This window comes from Paroedura picta, chromosome 3 (genome assembly GCF_049243985.1).
Source record: "Paroedura picta isolate Pp20150507F chromosome 3, Ppicta_v3.0, whole genome shotgun sequence".
Lineage (NCBI taxonomy): Eukaryota > Metazoa > Chordata > Lepidosauria > Squamata > Gekkonidae > Paroedura > Paroedura picta.
In genome coordinates, this window is record NC_135371.1 from 44,548,275 (window position 1) to 44,564,490 (window position 16,216).

General features: G+C 39.7%; 1 protein-coding gene across 6 annotated transcripts in view; it reads left to right on the plus strand.

The window, feature by feature from the left end:
- The window catches only part of ARHGEF3 (Rho guanine nucleotide exchange factor 3), a 133,397-nt gene that overhangs the window by 78,940 nt on the left and 38,241 nt on the right, over nucleotides 1–16,216 (plus strand). The window contains exon 3 of one of the 6 annotated variants that reach the window (XM_077325507.1): nucleotides 13,604–13,740. The exons of 3 other annotated variants lie outside the window; for them this stretch is intronic. In XM_077325507.1, coding sequence (XP_077181622.1) covers nucleotides 13,645–13,740 — 96 coding nt within the window. In that variant the 5' untranslated portion in view covers nucleotides 13,604–13,644. Of the gene's footprint in view, nucleotides 1–13,430; nucleotides 13,741–16,216 lie in introns of those variants that run through there. 2 more of the 6 variants (XM_077325509.1, XM_077325506.1) reach the window with 2 other exon arrangements.

Genomic DNA, 16,216 nt, shown 5'->3' on the forward strand with positions numbered 1-16,216 from the left:
AGCTTCAGCCCAAATAAATGTCTCATTGCTTTCGTGGAAGAGGTAATGGCTCAGGTATAAATACATAGTAATTTTTGCAATTAAATACTACCTGTGTATCTGTCTATCTGTCACATTTTTATTCCGCCCTTTATTCAAGGAGCTCAGGATGGTGCTTGTGGCTTTCCCCCTCTTCCATTCCATCCTCATAAAAACCTGTGAGAAAAGATTAGACTGTGGTAGAGTGACTGGCTGAGTGAGCTTTACTGCATAATGGGTGTGTCACCCTCAGTTTCCCCCACCCTGTCTCAACCACTATACCACACTGGCCTCTGAATTCTTAATTTTGTCCATGTCTTTTTTGAAGTTAGGCCTCCAGAACTGCACACAGTACTCCAGGTGGGATCTGACCAATGCAGTATACAGTTGGACAGTGACATCTTGTGATTTTGATGTGAAGCATCCGTTGATACAGTCCAGGACTGCATTTGCTTTCTTTACTGCTGCCTCACACTGTCTGCTCATATTTAGTTTAAAGTCCACAAGTACATCAAGATCACACATTTGCACACATTGCTACCCAGAAGTATATCCCCATCCAGCATACCTGCTTCTCATTTTTGTGACAGAAGCACTGTAGGAGAACATGAAAACACTATAGCAAAGCAAAAGAAACAATGAATCGTGTGGCCAACTATCTCTTAGGAACGCAATGAAGAAAGGGTGAAAATAAAGTCTCTTTATTATGTTTCCTTTGAACAAATATGAAATAGTAACGATCTAATGCACAGATGCACTACAGGTTGCAGTACCTCAGTCTGATCACTCAGTAAGTATTGGTAACATACAAAATAGTTATTTTGGTTAATCTCTACTCATATTATTTCCCTCCATTTTTAATTAGAGCAAGAAAAGCTATAAAAGCCACTTTGAGCTTGGTTTCTTCTTAGAGCTGTTTTCTATGCTGTATAGGGTAATCATTGATTAATCATTGATTAATTGTCCCTTCTTGGAAATTATTACTTGGGAGTTACATTTTGTATTGTTTATATTTATTAGCTTATTTCTCATTTTTAGCTTTTACTGCTGATGAAATACAATTGAAACAAGGATATACTGGAAACTTGTTCATAATTGGTCAAAAGAAACACAATAAACTTTATTGTCACCCTTTCTTCATTGAGCTCCTAAGATATAGTTGGCCACATGATTCGTTGTCTCTTTTGCTTTGCTCTCATTTTTGTGATCCAGATGTAGAACTCTTAACTTCTTATTATTGAATTGTATCTTGTTCTCATTTTTGCCCACTTTTCCAGTGTGTTCAGATTTCCTTGAATTCTTCTTTCTAACTTCTGCTACGCCTAACAATTTGATTTCTAGCTTCCTAATTCACCCTTGTCACAATCAGGAGCTCATGCCTTTCCTGGATTTCCATGCTCATGTAGAATCTAGCACAAAATATAGCAACCTGATAATTAGTGTTTTAAATAAATTAATATTTTTCATAATCAAATTCATTGTCAAAATGTATATCCTGCTTTTCAGTGAGAAGTATGAAGGCATGGGTTTTTTCATTTTGTAAAACCAAAAAAGGAACAAAACCCAACCTTAACAGGTATGAACTCAAAAGTTGAGCTGAACAATAAAAATAATGTAAAACTTGTCAATTATTTATTATGGTGCACAATTAAAAACAGAATAAAAACTTCTTAAAAACTATACCGATCTAACAGCACATAGAACCAAGGACCCAACGCGTTTTGACCCTTCCGGGTCTTCCTCAGTGGTCAAGATTATGATAGTACACTCTATATATAAATATACCTATATAGAACTCTCTATAATGTGTAGCTAAATGGTTCAGTAGGATCCTGAAAGATCAATAAATATTGGAAAATATCAGAATGAGCATAATTAAAAGAAGAGTCTAATATGTAAATCATTCAAAAATAAGTGGTGACTTACTGTAATGTGTAAATTTTATCCTTTTTGGAGACCAAAAATAATTTTTTCTTTCAAAAGAAGTCTCTTATTTTTACAGAGTGGTGACTTTAGGGAGATAACATAGGAATAGAGTGTACTATCATAAACTTGACCACTGAAGACCCAGAAGGGTCAAAACGCGTTTGGTCCTTGGTTCTATGTGCTGTTAGTTCGGTATAGTTTTAAAGAAGTTTTTATTCTATTTTTTCATTTTGCAGCCATGCAGACAAAATCTTGAAAATATGTGCGAAAATACACAGTGGAATCTCAAAAGCCAGAAGCAGAGGACAGAACAAGATTTGTGAGTGATCATGAGGCTAGGCTTTGTTATCCTTTCGTTTCTTGTTCTTTTCCTCATGATGATTATTTTCTGCAAAATACATACATTTTCTTCCCTCTGTTCTTGCTGTGAAAATTCCAAACACTTTGAAAATCTGTTATTGGGCTCAATATCTTTGTAAAATGCTCTGTATAGAGAAACTACAGGAATGCGAGCACATGGAGGAAATAACATCTGAGCTGGCACATTAACAGATAACAGCTGCTACTTCCTGGCAGCAGTTTATAATTTGTGGGGGATGGGCACTAGAATCTGCTGTGGTTGTGCTCTGAATCTCAGGGCATCCAGCTGCCAAAAGCATCAATGCAGGAGGACTGAAGAAAGGAAGTTAAAACAAGCCTTTGTGTGTGACAGAAGATAAGCCTGGAAATGAGCCATACACCTGGCCTAAGTTGGTACCAGGCATTGTAGGTATGATCACAAGTATGGCTGTGATTAAAACTGAGCAGGAAAAAGAAAAGGATGTGGTTTCTTGACTACATTGATTGACCGAACTTTCATCTAAGGATTGTGCCACCAAGGCAGAAAGGTTCTCTGTTTGCCACATGAGAGGCATTTGAAACTCAGCCTTATGATACCGTCTTGAATTGATGTTGTGTATAGGATGTTCTGTTTCTGAATAGGAGTTGTACTATGTTATATATTTTACGTTATTTCATCCATGGTTCTTTTGACAATTCTGACCTGACAGTAGTAGCCTTTTCCCCAAATAAATTGAACCAAGATGCTTTGTTCATCGCCTGCCTTCTGAGATTTTTCTAGATAAGCAGACATTATTACTCTAACTCTGAATGTGGAGATCTGATGGTGTTTGCTTATATTTTAACAAATGCCAGACCCATTGCATGTAGTTTAACAGGACGCGGCCCTTCTTTAAGATGATAAGCAAGTTTCAGCTTGTGATAGAACAGATTGATTCTGATTCTTTTTTGCTGAACAAAGGGAATGAATTAATTACTTAGGCCAGTGAACAGCCATGCTAGCATGACAATTATTAAGATCAGCTTTAATGATCTCTGTATAGGCAAAAAACTCATAGGTTGAATCCCATTACTTGTAGATATAAGGATTATGGATCTTTCCCAGATTTTTCTCCCCACAGTAGCAATTTTTCCTGGTTGAGGAAGTTTTATTTCTGCTGTTCTGGGACCTGAATTTTCTAATAGTCACGCTGGTAGGGAGGCTGCAGTGGAGAATGGAAAAGGGTTTAAATCACCCTTTCTGCCTCTTCTATCAGTATGGCTTCCCTGACAGGAAGAGAGGGGAGAACTGATAGTCAACCTTCTGGGATTGGATAGGATTGCTCCAGGGAGGGAAACGTGGGAAAGGTTTGTGGCTGTGGGTCACAGGATTCAACAACTACTTAGGTATGGTAATTTATAAATCATAGTTATGTGGAGCAATAGCTGGCATATTTCCAGTACTGTTGGGATTCAGCCGAGATCCATTGCGTATTAATTGCAACATATATGCACATGTTTTGTAAAGGTGTTTCCTGTCAGAGAGGTCAGGATAGCTGATATCAGTCCTACCTTCTGCACTCTCGGGCCTACCTTGAGCGATCAAAAATGTGAGATTGTATTAGTGCATTGGGATCTGACAGTAAACTGGGCAGCGCTAATGAACAGTAGTAGCTGTAGCAACCTTACAGGATCAGGCTCTGATGGAAAAGAGCTCTTGATTATAGTTTTCATACACTAGTGATAAATGAATTAATGCTGGTCCTTAAACACACTGTCCAAATCACCTTCCAGGAAATAGAATCTCAAAAATAACTTATATGCCTAGAAATGGTTGCTCTTAAAGATCAAAAAAGAGTGGGTATAGGGAGGGTGAGAAGACAGACATCTGCGGAGACTGGGATCATAGACATGTTCTTATATGCCATTTCTAGCTGTATCTGAAGAGGTGATCAGCAACTCATGAAAGCTTATATGAAAGAGCAGCTCAGACACTCTTGGACTATGCAATCCTTTGGAAAATTCATGGCATTCTTCAGAAATGATGAATACTATGTATATGTGTAGGAGTCTGTACATATGACACATCTGTATAATCTCTACCATTCTTTGAAGTATTGTTTTTTGATAGAGTAAGTGGATGAAACAGATCAAAATGACAGAAGCTATCTTTGCGGCTTTCTAAGAGGTTCCATAAATTGATCTCAGGAGTAGTTTTAGTTATTGAGTGATGAAGAGATATGATGTTACCAGAAAAACTGGTCAAATAATCACCCTCTGATCTTTCCTGGTACTAAGTGTGATGCTTACATCATTTCTGTGTGGTATTGAGTTCAAAGGGTTCTGTATCTGACTTGACTAAAAGTTTGTTTCAGGCTTTTCATTTTTGCTGTCAACCTCATGCTGACCTATGGCAGCCTCATAGGGTTTTCAAGGCAAGAGATGTTCAGAGGTGGGAACTGAAGATGGCGCCATAAAGAAAGCTGGACTTCTGTTCAGCTCTTAAGCCATGCCGAGGGTCAGGGGCTTCTGCACCTGGCTGACCTGAACAGATACGCAAATCTGCTCACCGGTCGCCCCAGGAACCGGGAACGGCATCCTGAGGGTCCTACAGATCCGTGGGGAGATAGGAAGACCTCCCTGGATTAATAGCGGCTTGTGCTCAAGGTCATGATGGCGTCTTTGTCGCAAACAACTTTACAAGCTTGAAACGACCAGCCGACCTTACATTCTTCCCAGACCATCATTTACCAGATCGACAGGAGTAGAAGCTGATAGAAGCTGGAATCTGCAACAGTAAGAATTGAAAGCTTTCTGGCTTTTCTCTCTCTTCTCCCACAAGCTCTTCCCTCCCCCCCCCCTCAACCAATTCACAAGAAAGAATTCCTTCTTTCGCCGAGTGAGAGACTCCCAGCTAATTATACCCATTAACCAAACAAAGAGAGTGCTTTGAAGATTTATGGGTGAAAGTTCAGTGGGGGAATTTGACTTGATACGGAGATCGACAAACTGATAATTTGGGATCGCTCGTGCTCCCGCGAGACCTCACGAGACTTTCTGTTTATAGTTTGTGACTGCCTAGAACTACGGAAGAATTAACTAAGGCACAGCTTTTCCATTTGTTATGCAAAGGAAACTCAGAGATACTGAAAGCAGTCAATAAGCTGGAAAAGGAAATTCATGGGACTAAGGGGGAGCTTTTGGATGGAGCCCAAGGTCCGGAGAGACCAGCTGATGACGTAGCTCAGCTAACAGTAAATCAAGTGAAACTTCAATGTCTGGAAGTTAATCAACTGGAGGGAGAGAGTGCCAGAGATGTAAAAACCCAAAGTATCTTTAAAGAACCTGGGAAAACAGATTCACGGAAGGAAAGTACCAAAAACCTGGAAGTCTATTCAGAGCAGGAAATGACTTGGATCAGCAAAATAAAAAGAGTCTATTCAAAAGCGACAGCAACTAGGAAGCTATCAGGAGATATTTCTGTGCGACCAGAGGAAGAGATCCAGATTGACAAAGGATTCAGAGCCCCCTCAAAGGCGATTACAAGCAAGAATCAAGTAAGAGATTTCTTTGGCCCTGACAGAAGGACAATCAGAAACACTCTACTATGGAAAAAAACACAATTTCATTTTCTGCGACCACCTGAAAGATGAGCTGAACAATGGAGTATTCTCCTGGCTTCCTGTGAGAAAAATAGCAGTAGCAACCTTTAGGACAGGTCCAATATATGAAGGGAACTGACTTTATATCATTTAAGACAATAATAGAATATATCCTTATAAAAGATTATACCCTCCTATGTATCAACAACTACTTTGTTAAGAAAGATGGTAATAACTCCTAGATCAGGATTAATATGCAATGGGAATTGAATATGTATGTTAATTTGTATGCCAAAAGAGGATGACAAATCATATTTTATAGGCATTAACAAGACGACAGTAGTAATTCTTGGGTCAGGGCCAATTTATGAAGGAGACTGACCTAATATCATTTAAGATAATAACAGAATGTATTCCTATAACAGATCATACTCTCATATGTATTAACAATCACTTGGCTAAGAAAAATGGTAAAAACTTCTAGACTAGGAATAATATGTGATGGGAACTAAATATCTATGTTAAAAGAGATGGCAAACCATATCAACTGGTCGCTTTTTCTTTACAACTTCTCTGTAAATGCTTTATATAATAATAAACAATAAAATTATTATAAAAAAAAGAGATGTTCAGAGGTGGTTTGCTAGAGCCTGCCTCCATGTCACAACCCTGATATTCCTTGGAGGTCTCCCATCCAAATACTAGCCAAGGCTGACCTTGCTATGCTTCTGATGAGATTGGACTAGTCTGGTCCATTCAGGTCTGGGTGTTTTACCTTTAGATTTGTCTAAAGGTGTTACTTGCTTGGAAATATGATCCTAAACATGTTTCTGTGTAAAAAAGTCACACTGAGCTGGAGGAGAAAGTGGGTCATGGAGGGAAGGATGTAGATTTGATAGGCAGCATGGAATTCTCTGGGACAAGTTAATCTTGGAGAGAGAAAGAGGGAGCAAAGCAGGAAAATAAGAGAGGCTATGGGATCTACCAGGGAAAGGAAAAGGAAATAGTGGAGATGAGCTAAAAGTCCCATAAAGTCGTGGGTTCCCTTCTTGTGTGTGTGGGGGTGTAAAGAGGTTTGAAACTAACCATCAGACAAAAGTTTCTGGGGGTTGGAGAGTCAGTCTCTCTGGTCTTGGATGATTCATGAGGTAAATGCTCAAGGTAATATTGTTGGTAGAGCTTAAATGTAGGCCATGTAAATGATGGCCATATAAAGAGGCCAAAGGGTCACAGAGAATGAGGATACTAGTAGGTTGGAACTCCAGCACTTGGTGCTAAATGACAGCACAGATATAGTGGGTGTTTTAGAAACCTGATCAAATTAGTAAGAGCAGAAGATAGTGCTTAACACTAATAGAAATGCTAGAGACAATACAGGAAAGAATGTTGGGGATGTTACTCTTAATATTCATGAAGACATTCATGAAGACATAAGTTAGAAAACATAAGTGAAAAATTCCCTTACAGAATTGCTAAGGGTAGATAAACTGGATTCTAATGTTAACAAAGATGGGGGTGCACTGTTGTCCACCTGTCCAAACCTGTGAGGATGATGGGATCACACAACAGAGAACCAAATAAGGGAGAAAATGTTGTAATCAGTGATCTCAACTATCCTTGTATTGGCTGGGTAAATGTGTGTTCAAGTTATGTCATAGAGGGGAGGTTTCTGAACATAAGTCACTGTGCACTGGGACAGTTCATCACGGAATCAACTAGAGTGGTTCTGAACAAAGTTCAGGAGAAAAAGAGGTAGTTGCAGTGACTATAAAAGTGGTCACAGTTCAGTATTTATGTCAATGGAAATTTGCCCCAATACCTAAAATGATCAGATCAGATTTTAAAATAAGTCTTTACAAAAATGAGAAGATTATTTGGAAGGAAGACACAAATCAAGACTGTCAAATCCCTGGATCCTGTTTAAAACCATATTCATGTAAGCCCAGAAAGAAAGAAAGCCTCATGTCTGGAAAGGTACCACCAAGTAACAATGTAAACTGCTATAAAGCACGTTTTTGGATCAAAGCAACCAAAAAGCAACATGCATGTGTTAGAAAAACAAGTGCAAGTTAACACTTAAGGGTAGCAAACTAAGAATTTGAGGATTTCTAAAAACATCAACACAAGCAATAAGCATTTCTCTATTTAATTATTTACTTTATGCGCAGTCTGCCTTTCTCACTGAAACTGAAAGAGGATTTTGTGTGTATGAGTCTGAGATAAGTGCAGTCAAGTTGCTTCTGACATGGCAATCCTGTGAACTAATGACTTCCCAAACAACCTATCATTAACAGCCTTGCCCAAGTCTTTCAACTTGATTGAGCCTAACCCACCTCACAGAGTTCCTGTGATGATAAAATGGAAGAAAGGACGATAGTGTAAACTAGTTTGGGTCCCCATTGGGAAGAAGGTTGGGATACAAAAGAAATAAATGATTGATTCAATCTGTTTCATGTTGAGTCATTTTCTTTTCCTGCTACACTCAACTTTTCCCAACTTTATTGCCTTTTCCACTGAGTCTTATCTTCTCATCATATGATCAAAGTACGATAGCCTCAGTTTAGTAATTTCAGCTTCTAGGGAGATTATGGGCTTGATTTGATCTAGAACCCTCTTATTTGTCCATGGTATCTGTAAAATTCTCCTCCAGCACCACATTTCAAATGAATCTCTCATGTTTCTTATTACATTTTGTCTGAGGAAGTGTGGCTCATGCCTTGAATAAATCTTAATGAGTCTTAATAAGACTTAAAGGTGCTATTGGACTCAATTTTTGTTGGGCAACTTTCTTCCTGTTAGCTTTCTCCATTGTCCAATTTTCACACCCACAGGTAGCGATAAGGAATGCTATAGAATAAATCATCTCGATCTTGGTTGCTAACAATTCACCTTACACTGCAGTAGAACTACCAATTCAAGTCCAGAAGCATATTAGAAACCAACAGGATCTTCAGGTATAAACTTTTAAGAGTCATAGCTCCAATTTCTGACAAAGCAAGCTTCGGCTTTCAAAAACAAACACACATAAATCTAGCTATGAATCTAGCTATGTTTATGCTTAAAGATCTTTTCAAGCTCCTTCAGGCTGCCCTTCCCAATGTCAGTCTCCTGATTTCTTAGTTGTAGTTTCCCTTTTGATTGATGATGGAGCCAAAAAATAGAAAATCTTTAACAATTTCATTTTATTTATCATCAGCCTGAAAGTTGTGTAATTCATCAGTAGTCATTACTTTAGTCTTCTTGATGTTCAGTTGTAATCCTGCTTTGGCACTTTCTGCTTTAACCTTTATCAGCAATCATTTCAAGTTTTTACTAACTTCTGATAGAAATGTGGTGTTATTTCCATATCTCAAATTGTTAATGTTCTTTCTCCCAGTTTTTACTCCATCTTAACTTAGAGCTAATCCATCTTAATGATATGTTCTACGTTCATATTGAAGAGATACATAGATAAAGTACATCTTTGTCTGATATCTTTGCTATTTGGACACCATTCTGTTCCTCCATATCCTGTCCTAACAGTGGCCTCTTGTCCAGAATATAGGTTTTGCATCAAAACAATAATATATTGTGGCACACCCAATTCTTTTAAAACCAGCCATAGGTTTTTATTATCCACATAGACAATAGCTTTATGGTAATTATTAAATATATGCTGATTTTCTCCTAAAATTCTTATATGCCCCTGTAACCAATGTAAATTTTTAACATGGTCTGTAGTGTATCTTCCTTTTCTGAATCTAGATGGAACAGCTGGCATTTCTTGTTCCATATACAGTAACAAGTCTTTGTTGTGAGATTTTGAGCATCATTTTACATGCATGAAAAATTAATGTGATAGTCCAATAGTTGCTGCACTCTTTGATGTCTCCTTTTAAAAAATTTGGATGTAGTTAAATCATTTCCAGTCTGTGAGACATAGTTGTGTTTTCCCATGTTTATTGGCACTTTCTTGTTAAGATTTTGATGGACTTGAAATAGTGCTACTGTGGCTTGAAGTAGTCCTATTGATATCTCATCTACTCCTTGTGATTTGTTTCCCCCACTTGTTTTGAGTGCCATTTTCACTTCATGTTCTAAAACTGTAGCTGTTTCTCCAAAAGATTCTTCTTGGAAGGAATAAGGTGTAAATCAAATACAGTCAAGAGGATGGGACATCCTCTTGCTGGTAGGATTTGGACGGCAGACATCTGAAAACAGGCAGAAAGCTGAAATAGATTAAACAAACCTGAAAGAAAATGCAGTAGCATAGTCCACAATCCATAGTCCTTTATCAAAGCATCTTTCTGAACTGTTTCTTTATAGCACAATTGGTGAAAATAAGCGAGGCAAAAACAAACAGTGTGATGATTGATGTCTGCTACCGACCGCCTGACCAACAAGAAGATGTGGATGCTGCACTTTGTGAGCAGCTTGGGGAAATATCCAGGCAGCAGGACCTTGTAATCATAGGCGACTTCAATTTCCCAGATGTGTGCTGGGAAACAAACTCTGTGAAGCGTCCTCAGTTATGCAACTTTCTGACCTGCCTGGCTGATAATTTCATTTATCAAATGGTAGATGAACCCACAGAGGTTCAGCCATACTGGACTTAATACTGACAAACAGGCAAGAATTGGTGGATGGGGTGAAAGAGCTGGGGACCCTAGGGGGAAGTGATCATGTCCTCAAAGAATTCCTTTTGAGATGGGGAGGGGGGGCAAGGAAGCTTGTAGCCAGACATAGATGTTGGAATTTCGTAGGGCAAACTTTAATAAACTCAGAGACATTATGAGTGTCATACCATGGACAAGAATGCTGGAAGGGAAGGGAGCATGTGACGGGTGGGCGCTACTCAAACAAGAGCTATTGCATGCTCAATCCATTACTATCCCACGAAGATGAAAACACTGCAGGAGCTCTAAGAAGCCTATTTAGATGAACAGAGAACTTCAAGGGGAACTAAACAAGAAAAGGGAAATGTTCAGGAAATGGAGGGAAGGACAGAGCTCTAAAGATGAGTACTTACAGGTTACTAGGCACTGTAGGTCAATCATCAGAAAGGCCAAAGCTGAGAGTGAGCTAAGATTGGCCAGGGAAGCCCACTGTAACAAGAAAAGCTTTTTCAGTTATGTGAGGAGCAAACGTAAAGTAAAGAAGGCAATAGGCCCACTGTTGGGTGCAGATGGACAAACTCTAATGGAGGATGCAGAGAAAGCAGAAAGGCTCAGTGCCTATTTTACATCTGTTTTTTCCCACAGGTCAAAGGGTTTAGCCACATCTAGTGATGGCAGTAGCCAAGGGATAGTGTCTGGGTGGCAGGTTGACATGGACAGAGAGGTTGTCGAGAGGCATTTAGCTGCACTGGATGTGTTCCCTGGGCCGGACGAATCCCCTGGGCCGGATGAAATGCACCCGAGAGTGCTCAAAGACCTTTCCGGAGAACCTGCAGAACCCATGTCCATCCTCTTCGGGACCTCTTTAAGGACTGGAGATGTCCCGGAGGACTGGAAGAGAGCAAACGTTATTCCTATCTTCAAAAAAGGGAGGAAGGATGACCTGGGAAACTACAGACCAGTGAGTCTGACCTCTGTTGTGGGGAAGATAATGGAGCAGATATTAAAGGGAGCGATCTGCAAACATCTGGAGGGCAATTTGGTGATCCAAGGAAGTCAGCATGGATTTGTCTCCAACAGGTCCTGTCAGACTACCTGGTTTCCTTTTTTGACCAAGTAACAGGTTTGCTGGATCGTGGAAATTCGGTTGATGTCGGTTACTTGGATTTTAGTAAAGCTTTTGATAAGGTTCCCCATGATATTCTGATGGATAAATTGAAGGTCTGCAATCTGGATTTTCAGATAGTTAGGTGGATAGGAAATTGGTTAGAGAACCGCACTCAAAGAGTTATTGTCAATGGTGTTTCATCAGACTGGAGGGAGGTGAGTAGCGGGGTACCTCAGGGCTCGGTGCTTGGTCCGGTACTTTTTAACATATTTATTAATGATCTAGATGAAGGGGTGGAGGGACTACTTACCAAGTTTGCAGATGACACCAAATTGGGAGGACTGGCAAATACTCCGGAAGATAGAGACAGAGTTCAACGAGATCTGAACACAATGGGAAAATGGGAAAATGAGAACAACATGCAATTTAATAAAGAAGTGTAAAGTTCTACATCTGGGTCCGAAAAATGAGAGAGCGCTGATATCACTGCCCGGTCAGAACAGTTTTATCAGTGCTGGGCCAGCCCAAGGTCACCCAGCTGGTTGCATGTGGGGGAGCGCAGAATCGAACCCAGCTTGCCAGATTAGAAGTCCACACTCCTAACCACTACACCAAACTGGCTCCCAAACTTACAAGTATGGGCCATGGATCCAGAACAATCAGAGTTCTTACTCACTGTTAGAGGATGTTGTTATAGCTTTAAGAGGGGATTGAACAGATCACAGACAATAGATCTATCAGGAGCTATTAGCAGTAATATGTAAAGGGAACCTCCACATCCAGAAGCAGTAAACCTTTGAAAACCAGTGCTAAGGCCTTCATTTCTGTGCTTTATTAATCTTCCAGGGCAACTGCCTGGCCAGTGTTAAAGAGGTTGCTAGACAAGATGGACCACTGGTCTGATCTCATTTATTCTGCACCAGCACTATTAAATGTATTTGCCTAAAATAATTGACAAAACAAATGCTGTTATGGTAATCTACCATGTGTGTTTTCCAATGAGGATAATATTGTTCTGCTGGTACACTGATTCCAAATCTACTTTAAATCAAATTATATATCTAAGTATGGAAATTTTCTACCATTTTATTATTCTGAAAGGACACTCCCATCCATAGTTAGTATGACTAGCCAATGTGTATATGCAAGTAAAATCTGTATGGTTATTCCCTTATGATGGAAATGTCACATTTTATGGAGTTTATAAGAAGGCCTGCAGAAAAATCCCCCCCGATTTTTTTTTAAAGGTATAATTCAAAATATCATAGAACTGCACAATCTTTTGAATTCTCCAAAAAGCATAATGAGGCTCACTGTTAAAAACAAGAGGATAGGAAGGGGAAAAACAGTTTCAGGCTGTGATGTAATGTGTATTACAATATCTCTACTATGCATTTATTTTAATAGTAAATGCCAGTATGCATTGTTCATAGGTATTGTATTAGCTAACATATTATGGGATATGAATTCTTCAGAATCAGGTGTACAGTGCACTGGTAGGTGAAATACAGCATGTCGACAATTGTTCTGTTATCAACTGTGAAGACCATTTAATTAAAATTAAGAAAAGAATAACCACCTAAACGATGCTTTTCCTTTATACGGGTTATGTGATAATGTCACGCTTATACTGTGATTTTGAGGACAGGGAGCCAGCAAGCATTGAATTTTGTAGAGACTGATATGTATTTTTTAAAAGCATACTGCCCATAGTCAGGTGCTTTACAAGTTTCTCGGTGAATTTTCAGTGATTCGCTGTGTTCAGTGGAAATCAGCAGAAGTATCTTAGCCGCTCTCCTCCCCATTTTGTGTCAGTGGGCGGGTCTCAGTAATGAGCAGTGTTTGGTTACACTTGCTCAACACACTCAAGAGGCTGTCTGCTTCCCTGTTCAGTGGAGCTCAAGGGCTGTCTTTGATCATGCTGTCAGAAGTCTAGCGCAGCAGGAGGAGAACACGGATCACTTGCCCAGCTCTGAATGCTGGGTAAGCTGCAGGGGAAAGACTTAGTTTTGCCTTCACATTTTGTGCACCAACAGAATCAGCTGTGACCTCCGAGACTTCTACACCTTCAGCCACAATGGTGGCAAAGGATTATCCATTTTATCTCACCGTCAAGAGAGCAAACTGTGGCTTGGAAGTAGAGACAACGAGCATATCAACCAGAGAAACAGAGGTATGATCGGCAGATAGATTTCAGTACAAAGAATCTGCATTCGTTGGCGCAGAATAAGTATTTTGAGCCTGTTGTCGGATTTGAGCCTATTGTTGGATTTTTCCAAAGAATCTGCATTTATCGGGACAGAGTAAATATTTTGAGCCTATTGTTTGTTTTCATGGGCATAGATTGTACTAAAAAAGGGACCTGCTATTAAATAGAACAAAAGCAAACCCTAACATCCACTAATACAACTAAAACCAAGAATTCTGAACTGCATGATGGAATGCTATAAAGACAAAGCAACTAGGAATCACTTAATGCCTTGTAATTTTAGTTTCATAATGATTGTGAACCAAGTGTGCTGTCACGAAGGGAATGCTAATTATGGGAGTGCTGCTTAAAATAATAACGAATTAGCATGTTTCTCATCACTTCACCACCCTTTTTTAAAGTAGGGATTGGCATGTAAGTAAACAAAGTAGCTGCAAGAGCCCTGTGTATTTTTGCCTGTAGTAGTAGCTTTAGGACCAAAATACTCGCTGTCTATACAGCAGTTAAATCACTGTAAAAGGGAATTGCTTTTCAGTTGCTAAAGGTTTTATGAAGCTTTTAATCTGTTAGGCAGATGAAGTTGCTTAAATATTGATGTTTTTGTACTAAATATTATCATTTATTAGGCAGGATTACTTTTCAATGTGTTTGGATAAGTAGTCAATTTGTACCTCTCGAGTTCTAATGTATAGTACTAAATGTTACACTACAACTTGAGAGGTACAAATTGACTGCTTATCCAAACATAATGAAGAGTACTCTTGCCTAACCTATGTCAAAACCAAGTCTACAGGCATATATTGTAGCCACAGATACTCTGTGCTGGCTCAAGTTCCTGTGGCTCTTAGTGCATCTGTTATCACAAGGTCCATGTATTTGTTCCTGTTGCCATGCATCTCTCACTTCTCACAATCTTAACATGAGTTGTAGTGCAAGCAAAACTGATGTGGCTTTTGAAAGGAGGTAGCCCGATGATGGAGGGAGAGTTTCTGAACAGAGGCTGCAAGTACCAAGGAGCTGTAAATTGTGAATGGCCACAACCATGTTGAAGTTAAGAACATTTTAATTTTGGGTGGAATGTTTGACTTTCAGGTTTTGTAATAATATATTTAGTGGGGCATTTTGATTGGAATGACTTCCAATAGGGGCTTGAGAGCCAAAACTGAATGATGTGGGTGTTTGTGATATGACATCTGTATTAGGTTTGCACCTCAAATCTGCAACTTCTAGAACATTCTTTTGCATTTTTTCCTGGATCTAAATTGCTTTCCACAAAATTTTTGCTTGTGTCATTGGGAAAAATAGGTGGGTAACTTTATCATTGTTCCCCATTGTTGAGGCAATTTAGAACAGGGAAGATGCTGAACTGCCCTTCCTTCAGTTCTGCCATACTTTTCTACATTGCCCAGTGGCTATTTTTAAGTGTTAAGTAAAACATCAGGTGATGTTATCACTGATGTCCTCCAGTATCATCGTTAGACCATAATATTTCTCCTGAAGGATGGCCACCCTGATTTACCCCCAGAGGCATTAGCTGGATGTCTGGAAGCAGTGATGGGTTGGCTCAAATAGAGTTGTCTGAAACTCAGTCTTTGAAAGACAGAAGTCCTGTGGTTCGGTAGGAGGGGACCCAGTGAGGAAGTGTGACTGCCCTACCTGGATGGGTACAACTATCAGTAGCACACTCAGCCAGGAATCTGGGCATGATTTTTGACACCTCCCTCTCCATGGAGGAGCAGGTCACAATAGTAGCACAACTAGCATTGTTCCACCTCCAGCAAGCTAAACTACTAGCATCCTACCTGGCCCCATAAAACCTAGCCACAGTGATCCAGGTGAAAGTCACCTCTAGGCTAGATTTCTGTAACTTGTTCTACACAGGCCTACCCTTATCCTGATCTAGAAACTACAACTGGTGTAGAACGCACTAGCCAGGATTCTCATGGGAACACCTTGGAGAGCCCATATTTGGCCCATGATCCAACAGATGTACTGGTTACCATTTGACTACCTAATCAGGGTTTAAGGTTCTGGTAATCACCTTCAAGGCCATTTGGGTCTGTGCCTTGAGTACCTGAGGCTCATCTGGCCAGGGCTTTTTTGGTCCTGGCCCACACTTGGTGGAATGAGCTCCCAGAAGAGATCAGGGTCATTCCAGAGATTAAACAAATCCACAGGGCCTGTAAAATGGAGCTCTTCCATGAGGTCTTTAGTTGAGACCAATAAGACAGCCACCTAGAGCAACCTTTTTCAACCTTTTAACCATGGAGGAGCCCCTGAAATAATTTTTCTGATTTCAAGGAGCCCAGGAAGTTATGTCAGCAGGCCACACCCCCTGCCACACTCCCAGAAGACAGAATCAGGATACAGGATGGTCTTGACAGGCTGGAAAACTGGGCTAAAATTAATAAAATGTATTTTAATAGAGAAAAATGTAAAG